The following is a 26,723-nucleotide window of genomic DNA, read 5'->3' on the forward strand; positions in this document are numbered from 1 at the left end:
GCCCACTGGGGCCCTGAGCGGCTGCCTCGAGTCAGCCCAGAGTGCGCCGATTCCTCGAGGACTGCAGCTGTCGTCAGCCACCGCCCAACCCGGTTAAATGGCAGACCGGGCAGAGAGAGAGATTCCCGGAGCAAAAAGTCCCAAAAATCTGCCCCGGGTGGCCCAGTCACAATGGGCGTGTGGCTCCCTTGCGTGGGCGGGAAGCCAAGCGACGGGCTGGGGCTTGACCCGTCTCCCAGCACCTGCCCCCGACAGGGGGGAAGTCCCAGGCCTGACTCCATTGTGTGCTGCCCCCGCCTGAGGGAGCCACCCCTGCCCCTCTGTCCCAGCAGGGCCCTGGGGCGACCCCGTGTGCCAGTCCCAGCCCACTGCCCTCTCGCTGACCCCGCCTGGAAAGAAGGATCTGCCCAGGGGCTGCTGACACTCAAAGCAGGGAGTGTGGCCCCGTGGTCCAGCTGCGCCAGGGGCGGTGGCAATAAATAATTAACAGCTGCTTTACTGCAGGATTGCCATTCTCCTCCCAGACACAGGGAGAGAACCCAGGAGTCCTGGCTGCCAGCCCTCTCCTTGCCTGAGCTGAGCCATTCCCAACCCCCCCAGCCATTCAACCCCCCAGCCGCCCTCTCCTCATGCATGGAGCCAGCTGCATAATTTGCAGCTGGTCCTTTTCTGAACTGCTCCGAGGGGCCATCTGTACACGGTCGTGCTCCACACCCTCCATTTCCTCTCCCTCCTGCCCCCCCGACACCAAATGGCAGGACCTGGTACCACCTATGGAGGGTGGGGACCCCCCAGTGTGCCAGTCGTTATTCCACCTTGACCCCACAGCCCGCCGGGGACATCAGTTGGCGGCTCCTTCATGGAGCCGTGAGCACGGGCGTGTACTTGGCACGGTTCACCCCTTGCCCTGACACCTGCCCCTTCTGCAGCATGAGGGAGACCCTGGCACACAGTTACCTCTACTGCACCAGGCTGCAGCCCCTGTTCCGGCTCTGTTTTCACCAGATTGTTCTCCCCAAGGGAAGATGCACCAATTCTGGAAGTACTGCAGTACCAGGCTGATGCATGGAGTGGATGGAGCAAGCCCCTATTCCACCTCCCGGTTTCAAAAATCCACTTAATATAAAACTCTCAAATAGAGAACATATCGGATATTAAACTGAGAAGAACAGATTTACAAATTTATTAAAGATAATGTGTAAAAAATGGTCAGGTACAGAATTTAAACGGAAGAGTTCCTGGACATCCAGGCTTAGTGTACAGATTATCAGTGGGTACAGAGTTTGGTTGGGAGTCAGGGAGTACAATGAAAGGATAATCTGTGATATCCTGGATGGGGGGTATTAGGTTTGACAGTTAACAATACAAGCGATGGATAATTCGGGAACATCACTTATTGCAGGGGTTACATAGGATGTGGTTAATAGGATGTGATTAAAGTAGGTATGTCCATAATAGTGGATTGTCCCTCATTGAGTCAGTTATGTGGTGTAGATAGTCCTTTAATCTATAAATTCCTTGCAGTGGCGCTCCATCTTCATCATCCCGGTACTGTCTGTGCCCGGTGACGTGCTCAATGTAAATGTCTCTCAACACTTGATTTTAGCCTTCAATAGGCCGAGAAGCGATACTTAAGACCCCCAAACTCCCCGCGTCCCCCCCATTCCCACTGCTTTCTACAGCCAAGTGAGGTGCCGGCAGCCCGGCGCCACATGGCAGTCACAAGATTTGGAGAACAACGCTCCTCAGTGGCCGATCGCTGCCCCGAATCGGCTCCGCTGCGAGCACTGGCAGCGCAAGTCCGATGCAAAGCTCGGCCCAAGCACGGAGCCTGGGGCGTTCGCTTCATACTGCTGGGTTCCCATCCCTGGCTGCCGCCAGACACCGCTAATCTGCGTAATCCTGCCCTCCGGCAGGCATTCAATCCGGTAACTCTCACCGGACACCAGGCCCGGGAACTGCCGGTGCCATGCCGCAGCCAGGGCGGCCAGACGGCGAGTGTGAACGATCGGGACAGGACGGGGCTGGCCACAGGTGATAGGCGCCTGTGTGAAACAGAGCCCGGAGCATGGGCACTGTCCCTATTCAGTCAGGATATCTGGTCACCCTAGCGGCGGCCCTGCTGCTCTTTCTGAGCTCACAGAGCCGGCTCGGACTCACACCCCGGCGGGCATCGGCCACTGACCGCGCTGCTCAACGCAAGCACCGTCTGAGCCCCACTTGGCCTCCCTGCTCTGCGCTGACAGCTGGCTTCGGCGCTCAGCTCAAGAACCCCGGCTGGGAGAGGTGCGCTGTGTAGGGGAGTCACAGAGAAGGTAGATTTCCGAGGGTGGGGCTGCGGGGGGTCGGTTGGCCCGGGTCAGTCCAAAGCCTGGAGCAGTGGGGACAAATGACTACATTAGAGCTAAACCACAGCCTGATGAATGTGCGGGTGGGGTTGGGTGATGTGACTGCCTGGGCTGGGGAGAGACCGTGGTGCAGCCAGCTTCGTCTGGGGTGGGGGGCTGAGGTGGGCTCGAGCCAGTTTGGTCTTGTCTCATTGCAGTTTGATGTTGTCTCATTGACAGGAAGCCCTAGCTATAGAACCCGGCTCTTGCTGCTGCTGACTCTGTCTAGCAGAGGGTTACATTTACAGATTAAACCCTGACTCAGACCCTGATTGGTGGAGAGCTAGCTCCACTGTCTCCCCACACACACCTCCTCCTTTCCTGCTCACATGTGAGGTCTTAGGCTGGCTCCCGTCAGCCAGCAGAAGTCGAGCTTTCTTCTCCCAGCCGCCTTGTGAGAGCTGTGTCCCAGGTGAGAGGGCTGGAGCCAGGGGAAGGGAGGCCAGGTTGGGGGGTCTCTGAGCCATAACCTGGGCTGCTCAGGCTCAGGCAACTGGGGCCAGGACCCCGCTGTGTCTATGGAAGGGTCTCATGAAGCCTGCAGAAATGCAGAGCTCCCCACAACACAGTGGGGTGGTCAGAATCCTCCTTCCTTCTGCTGCACCGGGCACCCCCCGTGGGGTAGGCAGCAGGTGGCTCCGGCGTGTGTGTTTGGGGAGCGGGGAACAGGAGTTGGCCAGGCTGCTGCCTAGGGTGCCCAGTAGAGATCCAGACTGGAGAGCAGGTGGCGGGTGCAAGGGGTTGGGAGATCACTGAGCATGCTCAGCATTGAATCTGGGGTCCCTGTGGACCCAGGAGGTGATGGGGACATACTGAGTCATAATGCAGATGCTCTGGATGGGGTCACATGCAGTATTTGGGGTTTGATCCCCTGTACCCCATTACCATTGCTGTCATTCCTGGTCTGGTGGCAGGTCACTCTCTAGTATGATTTCTCCCAGTGTCAGGCATGGTTTTTCCTTGATGCTTTTCAGTGAGACTTATTACAATTTGAGGCAATGTCTGTCACTCCTCAATATTTGGGACATTGCAATAGAAAATGCCACTGTAACATCTACTCCACTGTCTCCCCTGTCTGTACAGGACTCCAGTGAACCTGCTAAGGTTTGTGGAGGGGGTGTGCTGTAGGATTAGGTTTGGGTTTTTTGTTAGCATGTTTTTCTTTGGGTGTTGTGTACGACACATAGCCGTGGCCCCTGTTTTTTAGGATCTAAAGTCTAAATTAACAAAACAAGATGTTTTCACTGACAGGAGATGAGGAAAGTCAATTAAGCTGTTTTTTGTTTAAACCTAAAACTGAAACAGTTGTCATCATTCCCTGCCTTACCAGATCAAATCTCAAGTGAGTCATGTTCTCCAGTGGAACACAGACAGAGATAGGTAAGCGGGGGAGGGGACGAGAAGACTAAGCTGTGCCATTTAGGGCTGGTCTGCATGGGAAAGTTATAGTGGGCATAACTTCCCACGTGAATGTTCTTATTCTGCAATAAGAGTGGCTTTCTTCTTTTGCTTTAGAAGGGGTTGAAGGTTAAAGCTAATAATAGCTGAACTGGAAAAAGGCCACTCTAATATACTGGAATAAGAGTCTCCCCCTAGAAGGATAACTGTTGGTTTAAATTCACACCTTGGCTTATACTGGGATAACTCTCCCACGTAGACAAGCCCTTATATTCCAGTGGGTGGCAATTGATGGTCTGAAGTTTGTGGCTGTCTCCTTGCATAGGAAGAGCTGGAAAAAGCTGAACTGGAGCAGACTTCCAGGTGTCAGACAAAATCTGGCCCCGCTCTCCTAGTTGCGAGAACCATCAGAGATGGCGTTAGATGAGCAGGCAAAGACCATCCCCACCTAAGCTATGATCTGAAGCACGATGAACAGGCCTGATGCTCATTAGAACTAGAATTTGGGCAGGGAATAAAAGGAAGCTAAGAAAAGGGACAGACACAGCAAACCCCCAAAAAGCAAAGCGCAGAACCACCCCTCCAAGCCCTTTGTGTCTTATACTCTCAGCCTGCGCCAAGTTACTGGACTTTGCCAGGTTCTTTTAACCCAACCATCTTAAGTCGAAAACTCAACCATCTTGGGCAGCCTGAAATATGTCAACAGCCTTTCCGTTTCCCAGCATGCTTAGCGGGACTTGGGCGAAGTGACTTCAAGCGTCTCCCCAAAATTCCAAACTAACAATCCAGAGTCCATAAATCATAGAATCATAGAAGATGATGGTTGGAAGAGACCTTAGGAGATCATCTAGTCCAACTCCCTGCTCAAAGCGGGGCCAACCCCAACTAAATCATAAAAACTAAACTAAACCAACTAAACTAAACCAATTAAACCAATCAACTAAATCAAATAAATTAACTAAATAAACAACAAAATGATCTAAACCAATCAACTAAATCCATGAGTGTCTTTGGCTGTCTCCTAGAGGCAGGACCCACTGACACCGAGGCTGTCCATGGTGATAATCCCCTAGCTCTTACAACACTTTTTCATCAGGAGATCTCAAAGCACTTTACCAAGGGATGTCAGTACTGCAATTCTTGTGTTAGAGGGGGAAACTGAGTCCCAGTGAGGGGAAGTGATTTGCTCAAAGTCAGGCAGCAGCAGAGTTGAGAACAGAACCAGGTCCCCAGCATCCCAGGGCAGTGAGCTGATTTAAGCAGGTTGCCTCTAGCGAAGCACTGGGGATGGGTGGTTAGGCCCACCCACACCTAAGAGGAGAAGCCACTGAACCCAGGCTTTTGGCTAGTCACGGGAGGACAACAAATGAAAAAACAGGCACAGGAGCGAGGGTTACAGGTTCAAAATCAGGGATCCTGAGTGGGACACCGAGCAGCGAACCCAGGACAGCGTCCACTGCGCCTCGAAGGTGTCCGGGGAGCCAGGGGAACTTGGCCAAGAGATGAGACGTCAGAAGGGAGCAGGCTGCAGGTGGAGTGACATGCTGAGCTTTTAAAGAGAGCTCAATTTCCTCCATTGTGCCCCCACCTAATACTACCCTTCTCCACTTCCCTCCCCCTCTGATGACCCCTTTTTTCCTGCTCCACTCTCTCTCTCTCCCCAATTCCATGCTGTCCTCTGCAGACCCCTCCAGCAGATCAAATGTCTGTCTGTTCCTTAGCAGGGCCGCAGTGGGTCTCCGGCACCTGGGGGCCAATACTTGCATTTGTGCCCCCTCCTGTTGGTGGCATCGCCCTGTTGTGGGGGGGATGGTTCTGCTGGCCCATTTCCCGTTCTCCCCCATTCTCCCCCTGCTGTGGTGGGGAGCGGCAGTGACAGGGGCAGATGCTCCCAGGCCACCAGGCAGTGGGGGGCATGATGGGCTCTGCCCCAGAGCCCACCATTAGGTTGGCTGCCTGGCCGCTGCATGGCCGGGGTCCCTGCAACTCCCCTCTTGTGCCCAGTGTGGGGGTGGAGGGGCTGGGAGGATGCTTGCTCCCCCCACAGTGGGAGCCCTTGGCCACCGGTAGGCCTAAGCTGGGGTCGGCACAGCCGCTGGGGATATCAAAGCCAGCAGCACCTGGCTCCTGCAACAGCAGGGAGCGGCTCCTCCAAGGAGGGTCTGACCAGCGTCCCCCTTCCCCTCTGGCCTGGCACCTGGCGGCATAGGCTGCCCCACATTTGGGACGCCACAGAAGCAGGGTAAAGTAGCTGGAAAGTGGGGGGCAGCCAAGCAGGGAGGTACCTTGAACGTCACAGTCTGGCAGATGAAGCCAAATTCTATCTTTAACCAGCTCATTGTCAAGTCAGGAACTAGGGATTTTGAAAAAAATATTAGACGTTTCCCCACTGTCCTGCACAGCTGCTGTGCTGGGACTGCAGCTCCCTCAGCTCACTGCGCACACATGACTGTTTGTGGCTGTGATCCACGTTGTTGGGGGGGGAGGGAGGATTTTTCCCATGCACCCAGCGTACCTCCTGCACAGCTGGCCCTGACTGCTGAGGAAGTGTGGTCTAGTGATTAGGGAGGTAGGCTAGGTGTTGAAGAGCTGGGTTTGATTCTCTGTGTGACCTTGGGCAACTGTTAGCCTCTCTGTGCCTCAATTTCCCATCTGTACAATGGCAATAACTGTCATTCCTTCTCTCAGAGGGCTGCTGTGAGGGTAAATGCATTAACAGGCTGTGAGGATGTCACGGATCCACAGGTCCAGTGCTCTGGAACAACTCCTGGGAGGGCCCCTGAGATGAAGCTAACTGGAGCCCGGTACACGTCCCAGGCTTGTGGTGTGAGAGAAGAGATGGAAGAAGGAGGGTGTCCCATTGATGAGGAACAGCAGCTAAAGGAGGCCCTTAACCGGTGTGAAGCTGTGGAGGAAAGATGGGAGCCAGGCGATGGGAAGAGGCTGGGCAGAGTCACTGAGGCATGTGCAGAAGGGGACATGCTTTCAACGGTGCCTGGAACTGTTCAAACTACCTGTGTGGATGCAGCAGGAAACAGTGTGCCAGTGAGCTCCTGTGGAACAGGTACCCAGCTTGTCCCTGCTGCTTGTATTTTGTGTGCCTGCATTTGGCCAGAGGTCTTGCAGTGGGCAGGGGTTGCTACCCCTCTGAAATCCTGGTCCCCATCTCCCTCTGGTCCATTTCACTTTTGTGTTCCCTCTCTGTGAAAAGTGAGAGGCGCACACCCAAACCATTGCACGGAGGCAAGACCCTGCGTGTGCATGAAAATGAACCCAAGTCTGGGGGTGGCAGGTAACACCATCTGCTCCTGCATTTTTACTGGTGCAGTTGCTGTGCCTGTGAGATGTGGCCCTGAGCTCTGGGGAAAGCTCTTCCTAAAGCTGCTGTGCAGGAAGAGGGGGATGGGGATGTTGAGATCTCCAAATCTCACACATGCTGGATCTGGAAGCTTCATCTCCCATGGGGTGGCCAGGGGTCATTCCCCTGAGTACCCCTCTGTCAGTGTGTCACTGTCACTGATGGAAATCCCCTCTCTGTCCTGAGAATCAAGATTTCAAAGGAAACTTTCTTCAGACATGGAGAGTCAAGAGTTGCAGGGAGTCTGAGAGATCGGACCCTTGTGTGAACTCTGGGACAGGGGCAGAGAGGCCAGTCCTTAGTCTGAGGGACCAGGGGCTTGCTTCAGACTCTCAGCACAGAGGTTCCTGTATGTGGTGCAGGAAGTAGATTGATAGATCTACTTGTACATCTGATGCCTTTGCTACTCTGCCCTCATGTAACTGCACTTAGATCTAGAGAAGAAGCCTTAGAAACCCAGTGGGTCTGTCCCAGGATGGCTCCCCCCAGGGTCTCCCAGTGACTCTTCTGTTAAATGCTGTGAACCTGGCTGTATTGCAGCTGCAAATAGAAAAACTGAACCCTGTGTTACCCAGACAGCCAGAGGCTGCAGTCTGTGCTGGGAATGTTTCAGGCGGTTCTGATACCAGATGGATTTTGCATGAGCTAAAGGGATAGGCAGTGGGTGAGTGGCCCAACCTCTGACTGGTCTCTGACTGCCTGACTTAATCCAGGGGTTGGGTGTGGCTGGAGTAGGCAGGCACAAGGAAATTTGGTCAATATAACAAACTACATCGCTCAGGGGTGTGAAAATTCCCGTCTTGAATGTTTCAATTTAAACCGATCTAACCCCTAGGGTAGACAGTACTAGGTTGACAGGAGAATTCATCCATCAACCTCACCATCACCTCTGTGGGAGGTGGAATAGCTACTCAGACAGAAGCTCCTCCCTCTGGAGTAGGTAGTGTCATCACTGAAATGCTACAGCAGTGCAGGTGCGGCATTGAGTGTGTGGGGAAAGTCTGATTATTTTTTCAATCTGCTTCTTCCCAGTAGGGGACAGAAAAAAGGTGAGTGCGTGACACGTTCCCAGCCCTTCTCTCCTCTGGTCAACTGTGAGCCGAGAGTCAGTCTGGGTAGCAGATCTGAGTGTCTGGGCAGGAGCAGTGGGAGAAATTCAACAGTCCAGTGGTATCTTCTAGTCCTAGGAGCCATTAACTATGTGCTGGCTGGGTGAGTGTGGGGGTGATCTGGGACTGGGTGAGTTTATTATTGTGTTTAGCCCTCGGACTGGGGGCTGTAGTTTCTATCTGTACACGGGGTAGGAGGGAAGCACCCTGGGAGTCACAATAGATACTTGCTCGATGGACACTCAGACACTGATCCTGTCAATGTGTCTGCTCTCCAGAAGCTCTCAGGCTTTGTCTCTTTTAGGTCACAGGTGTAATGACGAGCTCAGGAAATGTGCTTCCTGGCAAGTCCTAGTCCCAGTGACAGTCCCAGTTCTGATCATCATCGCTACCCTAGCAGCATTTCTAGCAGGTAAGGGCCTGGCCCACCCAGTCTCTGCTCCCCTGTTTCTGGGGAGGCAGGGAAGTGACTAACCAGTGAATCCAGTGGATCTAAAATGACTTGTCCTGACTTAGCTGTTAGACATAATAACTCTGCCTCTGAGCATTAACCTACTGCACTGGCCCTTCCGATGTGTCCTTGGTGTTACAGCCCACTGCTGTTCTTTCCCCGAAATGGTTAAATTTCAGGGAGACTTTCCAAAGAGTTTTGCGTAACTCCGTCCCTGCTGCTGCACTGGGGGAAGAAGGCAGGGGGTGGGGCTTTCAAAAGGAGGTTGCTAGGGCTGGATGCCCACTGAATTTCCCTGTGTGAGTTCAAAAAGACTCACTTGCTGAAGGCTGTTGGGGGGGGCGGGGTCGGGCAGTGTTACCAGGAGAATTTAGGGAAGCCCATTTGTTATTACCGAGAGAACTTTTAGAGTGCAGGATTACCCCTAAGAACTATTGGTATGGTAGTTCACTCTATTGGAATTTCCAGGGAGACAATCCTCCGTTGAAAGGACACGGATTCAGCCCTCCGATCAAGATAGAACATGTAAGCTGGGATACTTCGAAAACAGATGCCAAGTTTACTTAGAAGTGAATGGTTACATCAAGTAGAAAGAGAGAGAAATCAGGCATGGCTTGTAACCATGTAACAATATACTCAATATATATGAATAAAACATTTAACAAAATACAACTATTAGCAGATATACAGTACTGAAAATAATACTCAGACTACTAGAACATATATGGTAAAAGAGTGTTCTGGGTAATACTATAACTTAACACTAGAACACTTAACACTATTAATCTAACAATAATATAATTAACATTCTATATAAACCATAAACATCTCTACTTAAACATCTGTCATGCAGCCAGCGTTAGGCCAGGTAGTTGCTGGATGGGTAGAGACGGAGAATCTCACTCAGATCACAAGCATCCAACCTTGACATGCAGACTCAGGTGGCTTTTATCACACAACCTTCCAAACATCCCTCTGTTCCTCAGGAAAGGTCCTTTCGCTCTGTCCAAAGGTTGCTAAGAGGGTTACCTTAGGTCCAGACACAGAGCGGGGACTCTGTTAGCCCGGTTGTCTAAAGCCTAAGGGCACCTTTCCTTCAACGATGCTCACTGCTGTTCATCTTATTTCAAACGGCCTATTTGCCCCCTCAGCACAGCTGCCAGGGGTGTAAGGAGCAGCCTGGATCTGAGGGAGTCTCTCCCCTCACTCACTCAGATGCAAAATCAGGCTGGGGGGACACAGTCTCTGACCCTGTATTACCTACCTCATTTTCAGTGGAAAAATCCAAACCACCTCTGGCTGCTCCGGCCTCCCCTGCTGGGCCCTGCTGCCCGGAGGGCTGGATCGGATACCGAGGGAAATGCTATTATTTCTCAGAGACTGAAGGGAACTGGACCTACAGCCAGAGCCAGTGCTCTTCACTCAATGCCTCCTTGGCTGGGATCGACAGTGAGCAGGAAAAGGTGAGCGAGCAGCAGATGCTTTACCCCAACAGACGGGGCTTGGCAGGGCTGGAATCAGGCTGGGCTGTGCCCTAGGTCCCAGAAATTGCCCTGTTGCCTCTTATGCTGGGAAACCTGAGAGTGTTTCTGGAGGCCGAATCCCAGCCCTGGCTAGAGCTGGGCTCACAGTCAGGGGTCACGGGGATCCCTCACTCCCAACCCACCCTCTTCTTCCCCAGAGCCCCAGGCGGGAGGATCCATCTCTGTAGGGCTGGGCTGGCCCTGGCCACTGGCTGCCTGTCGAGAACCTGCCTCTCCAGCTCACCACAGGCAGTGACTCCATGGGGGCGCTCCGTGTCCCTATCCGGGGAAGCACTAAGGCTCCTGGGCTCTGCTGGGAGTGAGCTCAGCCCTTCCTCAGAGCAGGTCCTGCCTGTTTGGCTGAGCAGGGGGGACGTTATGTGCAAAGTGCTGTGAAGGAGCCTGGCAGGTGCCAGCAACGCCAGAGTTGCCCAGACTGGAGAAGGGCAGGGGCAGGTCTGTCCATGTAAACATGGATGTGGGGATGGAGATAGAGGGGGGTGAAGATGGCCACTGAGCAGCCTCCAGCTCCTGCACGTGTCCCCAGGCTCCCAGCTGAGCAGGTCCCAGTCTGATGGGGCTTCCAGCAAACTGGGATTCTCGGCCAGCGATTGGCTCACTGGCCGAGGTTGCTGTCACAGGGCGGAGCTGCCAGCTGCTGTCCTGATGGCCCTTCGCTGGCCAGCTCTGACCCCTTCCAAACCTAGAAGGCGCCGGTGGAGGGAAGAACTGTTGCTCTAGCAGAATCCTTGTGACCCACAGCTAGTTCGTTTAGACTGTGACTTGTTCTCAGCCTCCCTGTGGCCTGGGCTGGGCTGGTGTTGTCGGACCTGGGGCTCTCAGCTGGCAAACTACGGGTGGCCCATCCAAACCTGAACTTCTGAGCAGTGGCCACACAGAGCCCCAGGGACAGGTGAGCACCACAGCCAGGGGCCTAAATATAATCTGGTTTGTCTGATTTTGCAGGATTTCCTGCTGCGCTATAAGAACTTCTTTGACCGTTGGATCGGCCTCCAGAAGGAGCCGGGCCAGCCCTGGAGATGGCCCAATGGCACCGAATTCGACCTCCGGTGAGTCCCTTTCCCTCTAGTAACGTTGTCAGTGTTAGCTCACAGGTGTCGCTGTGCTGCCAGTGGAACAAGAATTTATCTTACTGTGGGGAGGGGAGGGGAGTGGGTGACGGAGAATGTGTCTGCATTCTTAGATTAAAACAAATGTTTCCCCAGCATTTGAGGCCCCAGTGCAGTGTTGTCATTATTATTTGTATTATTGAAGCACTTAGGAGCCCTAGACCAGGGCCCCATTGTGCTAGGCAGTGTACAAACACAGAACAAGTTTCGGAGAGGGTGCCACACAGATTGTATATGGGTGACCTGTGGAATCTCTGCCCTTTGGGGCTGAATGGTCCCTGCTCCATGGGCTTTAAAATCCTGCGCTGTGCTGGACACGGGAAAGGCTGCTGCTCCATTGGAGTGGACATTAACCAGAGCTCCCTTCCCCAGTGGGCTTTCTGAGTGGAAGTTAAACCCCTTAACTCTTCTGAGCTGCGTAGTATGGAGACTAGCGTCTGCTCTGCACTGTTGGTGTAACTTGACATTTTCTCCCTTGCATGGTGCTAGAGCGAAATCTCATTTCACTACTAAGAGTCTGTCCTGATGGCCTGTAGGGTCTGAATCAGGCTCACAACACTCTGACAGTCCCAGAGCTGCCTGGGGAGGATTGTATCAAACTCTTTTCCATGGGGAGCTGCTGCTGTTTGCTGCCATGTGAGAGAGGCCTGTGGAATCTCTCCCCTTTGGGCCAAATGGGACTGGAGAGAAATCTGGGTCTAGGTGAGAGCATCAGGCAAAGCTGAGTGGCAGGCAAGTCCTGCCAAATATCTACCCAGCATAAAGAGATCACTGGAAGCCCCAGCTGTTGTTTTTCAGCCCCCAGCCCCTTCTCCCTCTCCCTGCCCTGCAGTACCTGCTATCTTCCTACACTCTTACTTTCCCCTTTGCCAAGGAGGAGTCTGAAATGGGACAGATGTCCCTGCTTGCAGCTCCTCCCTTTGCTGACCTGCCTGTGTGTGTAAGTGATGGGGAATGCCCAGCACTCCCTGACTCCAGCCCCTGCTGTCTGTGTTGCAGGTTTCCAATAAGAGGAGGAGGCGACTGTGCATATCTGATTGGTGAGAACTGGGTCGGCAGCTCGAGGTGTGGCACAAAGAGACTCTGGATCTGCAGCAAACCTGATGCCCTTACAACGGGAGAAGGGACGTGACATGGAATCACAAGTTTGAGACTTTTTGGGACTCTGGAGTTCACAGGCCTTTCTCTCTCTGAGTGTCCCTCTGCAGTGCTTAGCTCTTGTTCCACTGCATAATTCACAGAACACTCAGATTTGCTGTTCCCAAAGGAATCGTACACACGAGCTTACAAGGTTCAACTTGGGGTCACCCCTCTGGTTAACACACAGCACCTCAGTAAACTTACCCTGGTTTGCACTATAAATATATTATCAGTGAACAGAAATTCAAGTGAGAGAGAGAGAGTGTGACACTCTGTGCCTCAAAGCTGCCCCCTGGAGCCCCATATTCAGCTGTGTCGTATCATTGTTTGGTACAAAATGTGCCTTGAGGTTTGATTTTGAAAGTCTTGTTCTGTTGAACATTAACATCCTGTTGGATTGTATGTACGATCTTTGTATGTGAAGTGATGAAGTGGTGCTGTGCATGTTACTAAAATATGTTGTGAGGTGGGAAACCCTCAAAGCCAGCCTGTCAGGTGTAACAATGGCGTGAATGGCCAGACAGCATTAATGGCTCACTGACACCCAACAAGGAGAGAATCCACTATCTCAAACTGCTTATGTGCTTTCTCTGTGAAGTCTTCATGGTAGTCAATGGACACCGCTTGACCAATGGGGCTGGACCCCACAGTCACAGCTTGTTGGAAAGCTCTATGCTGAAGAAGCTATAAAAGAAGGGAAGTGACATCATCACTTGGCTTCACTCCCTCCCCTCCCTCCCTGCAACTCAACACCTGGAAACACCTCTGGAGGACAAAGACTTCTGAACTGAGGAAGGGGTCCTGGGCTGGAGAAGTGCTTCAGCTTCTGTATTAAGAATCTGTAACCTGCCTGTACCACTTATAATTTATCTTACTGTAGTTAATAAACATGTTTTATATTTTACCTAAAGCAGTGTGTTTTGAATGAAGTGACTGGGAAATCTGCTCAGGTTACAAAGGCTGCTGCATGTCGACTTGTCTTTGAAGTGGCGAACTGAATATTGAACTTTGCACTGGCCAGGCTTCTGACCAGCTCAAGATGGTACCGTTCTGGGGTGCAGGGCTGAAGAGTTGGAAGGGAATTGGCTGGCTCTTCTCTATTGTTGGTTCATGAACAGCTGGGGAAAGCATTCATGTAACTCAGTTGGGTGTGTCCCTGCCTCTGGATGCTTTGTGGCTTGCTATCGTCATCACAGTGAGAGAGCAACCCACATGCTTTTTAGAGCCTAAACTTAACCCCCAAGGCATTCTCCTATCTCCTACAGGCTAGTTTATCCCTAGTCTTTTTCCCAGCATTTTCAGAGATCCCTCTCTTCCTAACATCAAGCCACCAGGCACCTTGTCCTCACAGATTGAAGGATGCCAGGGTGTGTCTCTGCACTCCTCAATATCCCACACTAAACCTTTGACCTTCATCTGAAAACAGTGTCCCCTCCTCCCCCAGCTGTTTACCTCTTCCTGTTAGTTTCCTTCTGAAGTCTCCATCAGCTCTTTGTTAGCATTTAACTCAGGATGCTAATAAACTCCTCTTGTAACACACGCAAGGGTGAACCATGAGGATAAATGTCTCCTGCCTCCTATCTAGAGAAGTTTCTCTTCAGGTAGGCTACCTTTGAATGACCTGCCTTTAACAACAGGGCCTAGAGAACATATTTTCCACCATACATGCACAGCTTCTCATGTGTTCTCTATACATTCATCTCACAATGGTTATGATGACCAGTATGATGCAGATTTCACAGGGGCCGACCTAGACATGCTACAGGCCAAAGCCTTCCTACCTCAAGACAAGTTTCTATCCCTGGTATTGCTTATAGACACAGCTTAATGCAGCCCTCAGGTGCCAGCAGGTGTGCCTCCAGCTCCTGGGGCATATGGCAGCCAGTCTGGCAGTGATTCCACACACCGGATTTCGCATGCGCTGCCTGCAGCTGTGGTTTGGCTCAGTTGACAGACTGGGCAAAGCCCTATCGCTGCCCACCAGGATCAGGAACTCCCTAGACTGGTGGAAGAACCTGGACAATGCAGGCAAAAGGATCCCCTTTTTCCAGGCATCACCTTGTAGGGTGGGGCGCGCATTTAAACAGCCTGACAACTCAAGGCAAATGGTCACCTGTGGAGATACCCTACATATCAATCTTGTAGAGTTGAGAGAGGTCAGGAACGCCAGTGCCCACTGCCTCCCACTGGTAACAGGATCGCATATAAAGATCCTAATGGACAACATAGCCTGCATCTATTATATCAACCATCGGGTGGGGGGGGCGGTGCGGGGGAGGAGGCAGATCACCCTCTCCTTGCACAGAGGCAATGAAACTATGGAACTAGTGCATCTCTCACAACGTCACCTTGTCCACGGCTGACTTCTCGGATACACAGTACACGACAACGGACAAGCTCAGTCACACATTCCCGCATGACCATGAATGGGAGACACACCTGTCAGTACTTCACCACTTATTCACACAGTGGGGAACATCATCCACAGATCTGTTCACCACTTACCAGAAGGAGAAGTGTCTGAGATTCTGTTCCAGGGCAGGGATAGGACAGCACTCTCTGGGCGATGCCCTCCTCCTCCCGTGGGACAAGGACCTTCTTTATGCCTTCCCCCTCTGTGTCCTCTCCTGCTGAAGGTCCTGCTGAAGTTCAAGAGGGATGGAGCTCAAGTAATTCTGATTGCTCCCTCCTGTTTGTTGCAATTTTGTGTATGGTTATGAGGCTTTACTATGTAAAATTCCCAAATATGTGTCTAACGGTTTGAGACAGATCTAGGCAAAACTCTACAGAGCTGAAGAGCAATTACAACCTCATTAGGACTTGTATAGAACAACCCAGCTCAGCATTCCAAGAACAAAGGATTGACTCAGACATCAACAAAGGACCACAGTGACTGAGGGCATGGAAGGAACCATGCACGGACACTATCTGTCACCTGACCCTAAAAGGGGGGGTGAGGCCCCAGAGGGGGGAGAAGGAACGTGTTAAAAAGGGAAGACATTTTGCTGTTCGTACTGTCTTCTATCTCCATCTACAAACACAACCAAGTAATTGAGGTGCTGATCACACGGGGAGGGCCTGGCTTGAGGCAGACCAGCCAGTTTGTGGTGAGAATCATCTAAGACTGTGAGGTTGCTAAAAGTGTTAAATTTAGTTTAGAATGTGTTTTGCTTCTTGTTTTTTCTTGATCAAATCTGACTTGTTTTCCTCTGACTTGTAATCACTTAAAATCTTCCATTTGAGGTGACAAAGCCGGTGTAGATCTATTTCTTTGATAAAGTGATGAACATATGAGCTTGCAGTGTATGGTGGGCACCACTTAACATTGTAAGACAGCAGTTCCTAGGGTTGCATTTGAGACTGGGGGTGGTGGCTGGGGTTATACCAGTGCATAATCCCCAGAGTGACCGGCCAGAAGTACTCACTCACTTAGGTGCAAGGATCTTTCTTGCTGTATGCTGTGCGTGGGCTGACCCAGGAGTGGGGGTTCACACAGCAGAGCAGGGTAGGACAGGATTGTGGTTACACAGCAATACACCAGTCCAGATTGCAGAGGGGAACATCACACACTAGTTGCTCTTCACATTCTTTTTTGGGCTGCCTAATTACAGTAGAGCCTCAAAGATACAAACACCTCGGGAACGGAGGTTGTTCGTACCTCTGACATGTTCGTAACTGAACAAAACATGATGGTACAGCACCCTGCACTCAGTGTCTTCCAGCTGAGGCCTGGGAGAGATCACTGCAAAGGTGGCACCTGGCAGCACTGCCTGTTTGCAAGCAGCTCCCTGCCCTGTTCCTGTTTCTTGCCTTTGGGCTGCACTGGGGGGGCCTGCCCCACACTTTTGGCACTGCAAACCCCAGCTCTCAGCTGCCTCTCTCCAGGGCTCACTCTGCTCTGTGCACTGCTTGCCACCCTCCTGAGGCAGCCCGTGGCAGGGGGTTGGTGCCAGCCCGCTGCCAGTGCCCCTCCCTCCCCTGCCTCTTGCACTCCCAGAAGTGCTGGCAGGATCCAGGAGTTCAGCCACGGGCAAAGCTCGGGCCACATCGGTGCACAGGCTGTGACCCTTTAAAACATCCAGGCAGCGGTTTGGACTCGGACTGCCACTCTAGCTCCAGGTCAGGCGTTGGTTGGCTGCGACCTTCCTTCCGTTGCTTGCAGCATGAGCAACTCGGTGGCTTTTTTCCTGGGCTGGGGTGTGTGTGAAAACAGCTTCCCCTTCCTGGGAGTGGTGAAACCGCATCCTTGGATTACAGGAAACAGCACAGCCCCTGGGCTGTTTCTGCTCTGCATGCCAATCTTTAAGCTGCAACACAGACAATCTATTATTTGCTTTCTTTTTTTTTTCCTTTCTCCCCTCGCTGCTGCCCGATGGCTTACTTCCGGATTGCCCCTCCCACCTGCAAGAGGAATTGGAGTGGGGGGCTCAGGTGTCACTGCTCTGGGATGGCCCCACTCTTTACCTGGTAGGCTGGCTGCTGCCACTGCTGCTCCAGGCTGGGTGGAGATAGGGGAGCTGACATTGCTGTTCTGGGCTTGCCAGAGAGGGGTGTGGGATAGAGAAGTGGGTTCCCTGGCCTTCCTTGCTCCAGGGAGGCAGGGGGGATGGACTCTCCTTTCCCTCTGTCTATCCCCACCTCTGCCTGACTCTGTTTCTTCTCCCCCCCAGTAAGGCTGGGGTTCTAATGCAGGCAGGGCTGTGGTTTGCTCTGGTGCAGTTTGTCCTAGTTTATTGTGGCTTTATCTGTGTACATGAGGCGTTTGCACTGGGGCAGCTATGCCTGTGGTTGGCCAGTACAGGCTGAGATCACTAGTATCTTAGATGAAAGCCTGGAGCCCGGGCCTGATTCTCCCCTGCCTTACCTCTAGTGCAGCTGATTACACGGGGTTGTCAGCTCGCAGCATAGCTGGTGTTTTTCCTAAAGTCAGACCTCCTGGGGTCCTTTGACTATGCGAGAATTATTATTTATCAGGTTTATTGCAGCAGTGCCTGGTGACCAGCCAAGATGAGGGCCCCATTTACTAGGCTCTGCCTAAACACAGAGTATTAGGCCTTCTCCACACTAGCACTTATGTCAGAAAAACTTTTGTCAGTCAGGGCTGTGAAAAATAAACTGCCTAAGGGACAAGTTTTGCCAGCAAAAGTGCTTGTGTGCACAGCGCTCAGGAGACGCTGTCACGGACAGAACTACTGCCGCTCATTTCGATGGTTTTATTACGTCGGTGGAAGAGTGTCACTCTCCCCCAGAGACTCCACCACATGCTTGACTCTCAAATGTTCTTTATTCCTTATATTGAAAATTTTCTTTTACTTACCACCACACACACTACTACACTGCTGCGTGGAGCGTGTGCCGTTGGAGGTGCGCCATTACCTGGCGGGAGGAGAGGTGAGGTGCTGCTTGGTTCGGCTTTGGTTTCCTGACGGACGGGCGGAGTCCTCCCCGCTGTAGGGGAGGAAGCAGAGTCTGCCTGGCAGATGGAGCGTGCCCCTAGAGCCCTGCCCGCTCCTCAGCCCCTCGCTCAGGTGGGAGCCATGGCAGTGGGTGGGGGTGGGGTGTTGCCAGGCTGACTCTGGATTCATGATGGGAGAGGGGAGTTGGGAACCGGGTAGGGGCTCGCTGGAGGGGCCTGACCGTTCATGGCAGGGTCAGTTAGTTCACGCTGCTGGGTGGGCTGGGATTTTGGCACACATGGGTCACGTTGACGCGATGGGCGGGGGGAGGGGGAGAGCTGATTGAACAGCAGCAGCAGGAGGGGTGGAGGAGCTGGGCCCGGCGGGGGTTGCGGGTTCCTCTTCCTGTACCATCACGCTGCTACTCCTAGTGCCCTGGAGCGGCTCCTGAACCAACTGTATCATCCCTCCCTGGGGACAGATCTGCTGATTTTTATAGGATATTTTGTGTCTGTTTTATTACCCCGAGGGCTCTGTCTGGTGGGCGCGGTGCTGTGTGTGTAGGTAGCTGGGTCTGCCTGGTTCAAGGGGGACTGGAGGCGCTGCGATGCAGGGACTGGGTCAGAGCTGGGGGCGCAGGGAAGTGCATGCAGACTGGGGAATGGCAGGGGGCCCCAGATATCCTTCTATGGCCACGTGCAGAGCGCTGCAATCAAATGGATCGCAAATATAATGTTCCCTGTCACACATGAGACAGTGACTGTGTCAAACCCGTTTAGTGCTGTCCTAGAACCGTACAGAAATTGACTAATAATTTGGCTGCCCTGGTGTGTTCCTGGCCTGAGGTTATGGCTCTCACAGGAGTGTGTGGGTGAGGTGCAGTGGCCTGCAATGTTCAGGGGGTCTGATGCAGGATGCTCCCTTCTGGCCTTAAAGTCTGAGTTGGCAATTTGTCCTAGCAAAAAAGTGTAGAAATTGACTAATGCTTGGGAATTTATTACTGTCCTCGTGTGCTGGGCAAGCTGGGTGGGTTCTGATTTTGTGTGTCCTACCATTACTTGCAGTAGCTTTTCCCATACTTGGCCCATTTGTTTGAAGGTGTTGTGGTAGATTCAAAATCCACACCACCTTCAAGCAAATGGATCAAGTATGGGAAAAGCTACTGCAAGTAATGGTGGGAAGAGAAGGACCTGAAACAATGGATCATGCCTGTGGCAAGGGAGTTGGTCTGAATGGCTGCAAAAGCTTGTAAATGTGCCCTTTATGTCCCCCTCTCCCCCCATATGAAGACAGAGAAGCACAAGACAAATCCTGTTCCGTTTTTCTCAATGTGTTTGACTGACTTTGGGATTAGTGTGGCTCCCAGCACGATTACTACTGCTGTTTTATTGAGTCAGGTTGAACTGAAAGTGGTTTCCTCTATGGCAGTGTTTCTCAATTGGTGTTCTGCGGAACCCTGGGGTTCCGCGGGAACACTGTTAGGGTTCCGCGAGAAAGTGGCATCGCGCCCCCGAGAGCAGCTGTTCTCTGTGCCGCCGAAAAAGGGAAGATGGCCCGAATTTTTCGGCGGAGGGTATCGAGTATGAGTGTAATTTCCCCGCAGAGCCTAAAGGGTTCCGTGGGGAAATTTAATTGAGAAACGCTGACCTAGTTGTTTGTATATAATTTGCTTATTTCTACATTTTTTTTGGCCCCATATGTAAAAATACTGTCAAGAGTTTGGGGGGTTCCGCAATTATTTATCAAGTTCAAAAGGGTTCCGTGGCCAAATTTAATTGAGAAACACTGCTCTATGGCATGCCACGCAGCTATGTGAGATGTGGATGATTTGGGAGACATTGTAGTTGCAACATTGGACAAGGACATCAAGTTGTTCCATTCTAAGTGATAGAACCCTGCACACCCTCTGATTTCTTAAAGAATTGGTGACTGCAGTGGTGCAACTGCTGATCTTAGTGAAGACATTACCAATGTCAATAGGAGAACTTCTCCCCTCTGTGTAGATATTCCACTACCCCAAGAGGCGGTAGTGTCCACGGGAGAGTTTCATAGCTTTATCTACACCTATAGATCAATCTGTATAACTGCATCTCTCAGGCGTGTGCATTTCCCACACCACAGAGTGATGTAGTTCTATAGATAATTTTGTAGTGTAGACCTGCGCTCAGACTATTTCATTATAGATGAAAAATACTGATTGCTGTGGTCGAGCAGCTGTATCATCATTTGATACTTCAGCAGACAGTTACAGAAAATGGTTGCAATGTTTCTTGGTTTGCTTACCTTGGAAAAGGGGACAGCTGAAGCCTTGCTTCAATTTCTTAAGCACATAGGCTTAAAGTTTGACAAGGGCATTCAAACTGAAGCAGATAGATGCAGTGTTAGGGTGGGAAGAAACAATTCTGTGTACGCTGAACTTAGAGAGAAAAATGAGTATCTTGTCTTATTGAAGTGTTTGCCACGCCATACAGCTGTGTGTGAGCAAGGCTGTTGCAAAGTTGCCCCGCCACTTGGAGACAGTTGCAGACTCCTACAACTGGTTTTCCCAAAGCCCTATCCGGTGACGTGTGTGCCAAATTATATAGAACAATCAACTGTGGAGTGCAGCCTCTGAGGCTTAGCCACCTGCTGTTGGAATGCTGTATATCGTTCTGTTGTGTTTGTATCCCCCATCGGTGGAAGGAATGAATTGATGCTGCACTTTCAAGTTGCTCAAGGATGATGAGCATTGCTACAATGCAGTCCTCTTGTGTACAATCTACAGTGAGAAGAGCAACAAAGTTTGCCTGGAATTTGTGGTGTCTGTCTTGTAGCAATTCCACAAATTGAATAAAGTATTCAAAATGGATACGGGAAACCCATTCAGGATGATAGTCTGTTTTTGGATCATTTGGTGCCAGATATCTGAAGCCCACTTGTGTGACTGTATCTGATAAGAACACCAAGTATCATAATACTTGTAACAGCCTGAGTTGGCCGGCTTTGAAAGTTGAGGCTTTCAAAGCAAGTTTAGGGGATTTCCATGCATAATTATTTGTATTGCAGTAGTGCCTAGATGACCCAACGAAGGCTAGAGCCCAGTTGTGCACTTATCCTCCATTAAATTAAAGGAAGAGGTGTCCAAATCTCAGTTTCACAGGTGGGCTCCCTGCTGCTTCAAGACAATTTTTTTGGAGGAAGACGGGAGGATCTGGAGACCTACCTCTGTCATGTGGCAAAAACCTCCTACTCATTCCCTCTTTCCATTGCATTTTCCATTGACCTGTACTAAAATAGCTGCTTTGTATGTTGCAGGGGATGAGATACTGTTTCACTTTTTGTCTAAAAGAAGGATGATCCTCAGGCCTCTTGAGTTCTTTCCCCAGGCGTGGGAGAGGGAGGTGTAGCGGCCACAGCACACATTTGCCACCCAGCTCCGGGAGAAAGCTGTATAATGGTTAACGCACAGAACTTAGTCAGGATGCCTCAGTTCTATTTCTAGGTCTGCTACTGACTATGTGAACACAGCAGGTGTTGATTTTTGCCCTAATTACATCCTCTCTGAAACGGATGTAAGTGTTCTTACCTTGTTTTACAAAGTACCTTCCAATCTACTGATAAATGGTTCTGTGTATGTGCAAGGAACTGAAAATCCATTCGTGTTTGTGAAGTCCTTGGAACTTCCCAAGTTGCATGAAACATAATTCTGTTTGATTAACGAGGGGTGTGTGCTGTGTAATACTGACACCTAGTGGAGACATACAACATTGCAGTAGAATGAGGGCAGATGCAATACAGACCCCCCAGGTCACTTGGTGCATTGTACTAGCAGTGCCAGGGCCCTCAGTCACATGAATCAGTGTTGAGGGGGAGGAGCAATAGGACATGGATGAGAGCTAGCTGGCTGAGACTTACTGGAGAAGCTTGAGGTGATTTGGTTGGAGAAACCTATCAGAAGATATGGGTGGAGTGATGTAAGTCCCTCGGGGTGGAGGGGTGTTCGGACGCACATGCCACTTGTAGCTAGAGTTTGCAGTTGGGGTGTTTGTCTTGTCAGACTGCCTCTGCTGGGAAAATCAGGTGATGACAAAATTAAAGTTGGCTTTTTGATCTGCATAGCGTGTGGGGACACTGCCTCAGGTCCTCAAAGGTATTTAAGGTTCTAACTTGGGAGTTAGGTTTCTTGATACCTTTTTGAAGGCTCTTTTGGCTCATCCATGTCTTTGGCACCTTGAGGATTAAACCACTGCAATGGTCTCTTAAAACCATCTGGAAATTTAACCTATTGCAGAACTCAGTGGCTCACCTGATGAGTTTCTTTACAAGATCACATTAAACTCATGCTCTGCAATCTGCACTGGCTGCACTGTTTGATCTGTAAGGCTTCAAATGGCATGAGATCAACCTAAGAAAACCTCTCTGAGATTGTTGCAGTCAATGAGGCAACCTGAGCTGGAGTCCTTTGGGTATAAGAGGGGACTGCTGGCAAAGTGTTTGTTAGGGCCTCAAACCTTGCTGCCCTCCCCCCCAGGCTTGGTCTACACTGCCAATGGCAGTCAATGGGAGATATGCAGGCTACATGGAATCCCATACTTAGTAACTTTTACTTACTGCGGCGTCTCCATTGGAGAAGCCCAGAGCTTCAGATGGACGTTGTTTGGTGGCAGATTGTAAAAGAGGAACATTTATTTTGATTTGTACTAAGGGAGCCAGAGGTGATTCTAGGAATCAGACTGAGAAGTTTCAGGTCTTACACTGAGTGCTCCTGCCATGTTCGGTGGGTTCACAATAATCATTTATCAAAATCATTCTTCCCTATTGCTGTGGGAGAGCTATACGAGCAGGGAAATGGATGATAACTAAAGAGCTGTAACGTGCATAAACTGAATCTCTCTAAACTCTTCCATTTACAGAGGTTTTGGCTATGTCTACACTACAGAACTTACAGCAGCACAGCTGTACTGCTGTTAGGTCTCCCGTGTAGCCGCTCTATGTCGATGGGGGAGAGCTCTCCTGCCAGCATAATAAAACCACCCCGAACGAGTGGCGGTAGCTATGTCAGCACCTGAGGGTCTCCCACTGACATAGTGCTGTCCACACCAGCGCTTTTGTTGGTGAAACTTCTGTCTGTCAAGGGCATGAAAGAAACACACCCCTGACTGACATAAGTGCTAGTGTAAGCAAAGCCTTAAGAATTTCTTGTAAGTTTCAGGTACAAGCATAACTTTAAGTTGATGGTTCTAGCCTGACTAAAGAGATGAAAAGTTCGGTTGGGGCTCATCAGGTCCCAGCAGTGGCACTGCTTTGGAGACCATTGCACAGCCTAATATGCACATTTCAGATGGGCTGTGTGAGACCTGTCGAGAAAAACTGCTAGAGGAGAATCTTCAGCTCTCCTATATGAGAACTATGGAGCAGAAATGGACTTTGATATAGCTACTTGAGTATCAAACAGAAGCAGCTTGGTGCCACCTCATATGGAGCTCCTCTTCTAGAGCTCAGAATAGAAGTGAGTAGTCCTTGCATTTTTTGATGATTCAACCCTTTGCCAAAAAATTAGTATTTTTCAGGGCACTAAAAATTTGGGTTGAATTTGGCAAAACATTTTAGATGCAAACTGAAAAAAGTAACTGCTTTGTATTGACCATTTTGAAACTGAATGTTTTGACTCTGTTTTTAAACAATATTTTGTTTTAAAATTTATTAAAATAAAATGTAAAGACACCCCAAAACAATGTACAAGAAATTTCTGTTTGGCTGGAAAAAAAACATTTAGTTTTTGTTTTGATGAGGAGGAAAATGTATTTTGTTCAAACCACACCAAAATATTCAGTTTGGCCCCCAACAATTAATAACAATTAGCTCATCTCTATTCCTGACTCCCAGCTCTACCTGTTGGGTTTAAAAGTAAGTGTACTTTAACATATATAAGCTGCTTGAGGTGAACATGTTTAAACATTTAATGTTTAAAGTTTTTAAGGCTTTTTTGTTATACTGGGGAATACGTAACAATCTTAAAAGACCTCACATAGAAAACTGCCTTTCACCCCATGCGCCAATCAGGCAGTGAGAGGAGATGAAGATAGGTTAGCTTTCAAGGTTTAAGGTTAAATCAGGTCCAGGTTCATCTGCTGCGAGAGCCTCTCTGAGAAGGGTGTCTTGCATGAATGCCTTGTTTGGTACTCTTTAGGGCACTGTGAGATGCTTCTGTCCCAGCCAACGTAGCTTGGAGGCTTTGGGGAGGTTGCCTTTGCTTGTTTTGATTCCTCCTGTTAGCTTTGTATATGTTGGAAAGAAAACTGATTTGTTGGTGTGGAGGGAGACAACACTCATCTTGACTGAGGCCAGTCTGTGTCCTCAGGGCCTTGTTTAAAAAAAGGGGGTGGGAAGAGGTGAGGGATAGTTGCCATCTTAACTCATGGCTACCTTCTAGCCACTCCTGAATGCTGTAGGGCAATAGTAGCCATGCTGACTGAGGGCAGCCAGTGGCTTCACTCCCATTGAAAGGAACGGTGGCTGATTTGAGTAAGCACATAGCCTCCTACAAAGGGAGTGCTTAACAAACTCGCTGGGGTCGGTGGGGGTCAGAGGGCACCCACTGGCTTCACATCCCTTTATCCCCCAGGTATAGATTGGACCCCTTTGAACTGCCATTGTCCTTCTCTGAACCCCTCTACCCTAGAACCCTCAGCCATGCACCCAAGCGTGTCTGCTCCCTCTGGTGCTCCCCTGCAACCAGGCCTCTCCACCTGGAACACCTCCCCTGCCCTGCTGGCTGGTCCTCACCTACTGCCATCTCCGTGGGGCTGTGCTGGGCCAGGGAGTCCCTCAGTGGGGGAGAACCAGGGACCAGGGCTGCTGCCTGCACCAGGAGCCAGGCTGGGACGCCATGGCTGCAGTGAGATGGATTGTGGACAGCGGTGTGGTCCTGGCTAACACCCAGTAATGCACCATGCTGCTTGAAGCCAATTGGCTGCTATAAAAGAGTTCGGGCCGAAGCCTCCTCTCACAAGCTTGGAGAGATTTTGCCAAGGGAATCCAATTGGCCTTCAGCAGGGCAGCTGGTGCTGGTTGCGCCAGGTTTACACCTAAGTCTTAAGTGAACCAGGCAATGTAACTCAGGGCTGCTTGGATCAGCTAGGGCTGGGCCTGCTGCCCCCAGTCCTCTGCTGGGTGGAGCTAGTTGGGGAGGCCCCAAGGTGCAGGTTTTGGCACTAACAGCCCACTGAAATCCATGGGAAAGTTCTTTGTTTCACGGCTATGGTTGCAGGCGCTCTGTAGACTTGGGAAAGAAAAATTACAGTTCTGCTGTATATGTAGTAGTGTGGTCATTTCATATTCATATGTTAAAAATGCTACCATCCCATACAGGTGTTAGCCACAAGTATTTAAATTCAACTCAACCCATTAGCAAGGTGTCTGCTACCTTCATTAAAATTATAATACTTAAAAAAAAAATCTTTCTGAGCTAAAATACTAACATTTAGGTCAGCCTGTTGTTAACTCACAGACTGGGATCTGCTGTTAGTGTGCTCAGAAATTGACACGACTCTCGTTGAATAATGACAGAAAGGCTTTAATTACTATACTTATAAACATATCAAATGAGCCCCCAAACCAAAAGTCCAGTATATTTTAGCTGCAAAAGCAATTATCCTCACCAATGCAGGCAAGAGGCGGTGATGGTTTCTTAGCAGCTTCCCCCGAGAGCTTGGATCCGTGGTCTCAGAAGGCAGCTGGGCAAGATGGCAGGTCTTGTCAGTTTCTTGTCCACAGTGATTCTTCTTCTCTTGAAGCTTGCCTGCTTGCTTATTTCCATTGCTTCTCTTTTATATTCTTCAATCCAATGTTTTTCAAAGCATTCTGGTAATTTACATGAGTAACCACAGGAATTTCAGAAAACAATACAAGAGGGAGAGACCCATGTGCTTTACTTAGTGAAAAGGAGCTAGCCACCTAGATGTGTTGTTTAGTTTCAGCGTTCCACCCTTCAAACAAAGGGGTATTGGGGTTGTTGTGATTAAATTGAGCAATACCTGGGGTGGCATCCAGCCATGGGCTTTGATCATAAGGTATTTTGAGAGGTCTGGAGCCATGGAGGTCTAGCACGCCCTGCATTTAACACATTTCTGTTTACTGCATAGATGAGTTACTCCCAGAGAATAAGTTCATTAGGGAAAATGGTCCAGACAAGAGAGGCAATTAATAAACAGTTACCTTAATGAAATACCAGACATACTTTGAGAATAGAAAGACAGCATGGATGTGTTGCAATGAGAAACAATCGACCCTTTTCAAAAGGGACTCCAGCCCCCATTTCACATACTCTGCAATATGCAACTTATTAATTTGGTAGCTTAATTTTATAAGTAGGCCCAGCTTAGCTGAAATTTCATGGTCTACACGTGATGGCGTATATCACATTAGTAGATGTGCAGGCGAATGAGCTCCTGATGATGTGGCTGATGCGGTTAGGACCTGTGATGGTGTCACTTGAGTATATATGTGGGCAGAGTTGGCAACGGGGTTTGTTGCAAGGATACGTTCCTGGGTTAGTGTTTCTGTTGTATGGTGTGCAGTTGCTGGTGAGTATTAGCTTCAGGTTGGGGGCTGTCTGGAAGCGAGGACTGGCCTGCCTCCCAGGGTTTGTGAGAGTGATTTAGTGACAATGTTAAGGAACGACTACTTTAAAGGAACGGTACTTCTATTGGTGGCAATAAGGAAATGAGTTACTTAAAAGACAATTTCTATGAAGACAATTTTTATAACAATTTCTATCAGTGACAGTGAGAGGATGAGTGACTTAAACAACAAAAGGACAAGCAGCAAGTGATTTAAAGACAAGTGGCTTA

General features: G+C 50.3%; 1 protein-coding gene and 1 non-coding gene across 2 annotated transcripts in view; one reads left to right on the forward strand and one right to left on the reverse strand.

Moving 5' to 3' along the window:
* Nucleotides 1-1,020: 1,020 nt before the first annotated feature.
* LOC137148202 (U2 spliceosomal RNA) lies at nucleotides 1,021-1,210 on the reverse strand. Its single transcript, XR_010918474.1, has one exon. It is a non-coding gene; the product is annotated as a U2 spliceosomal RNA (small nuclear RNA).
* A 5,283-nt stretch (nucleotides 1,211-6,493) lies between these two features.
* Nucleotides 6,494-26,723, forward strand: part of LOC137148200 (C-type lectin domain family 2 member D-like) — a 51,656-nt gene continuing 31,426 nt past the window's right edge. The window contains exons 1-4 of the mRNA XM_067540850.1: nucleotides 6,494-6,849; nucleotides 9,979-10,166; nucleotides 11,193-11,296; nucleotides 12,356-12,381. Coding sequence (XP_067396951.1) covers nucleotides 6,570-6,849; nucleotides 9,979-10,166; nucleotides 11,193-11,296; nucleotides 12,356-12,381 — 598 coding nt within the window. The 5' untranslated portion in view covers nucleotides 6,494-6,569. The remainder of the gene's footprint in view (nucleotides 6,850-9,978; nucleotides 10,167-11,192; nucleotides 11,297-12,355; nucleotides 12,382-26,723) is intronic.

Source organism: Emydura macquarii, unplaced genomic scaffold (assembly GCF_026122565.2).
Source record: "Emydura macquarii macquarii isolate MOO-44397 ecotype Brisbane River unplaced genomic scaffold, CSIRO-AGI_Emac_v2 contig_592, whole genome shotgun sequence".
Classification (NCBI taxonomy): domain Eukaryota; kingdom Metazoa; phylum Chordata; order Testudines; family Chelidae; genus Emydura; species Emydura macquarii.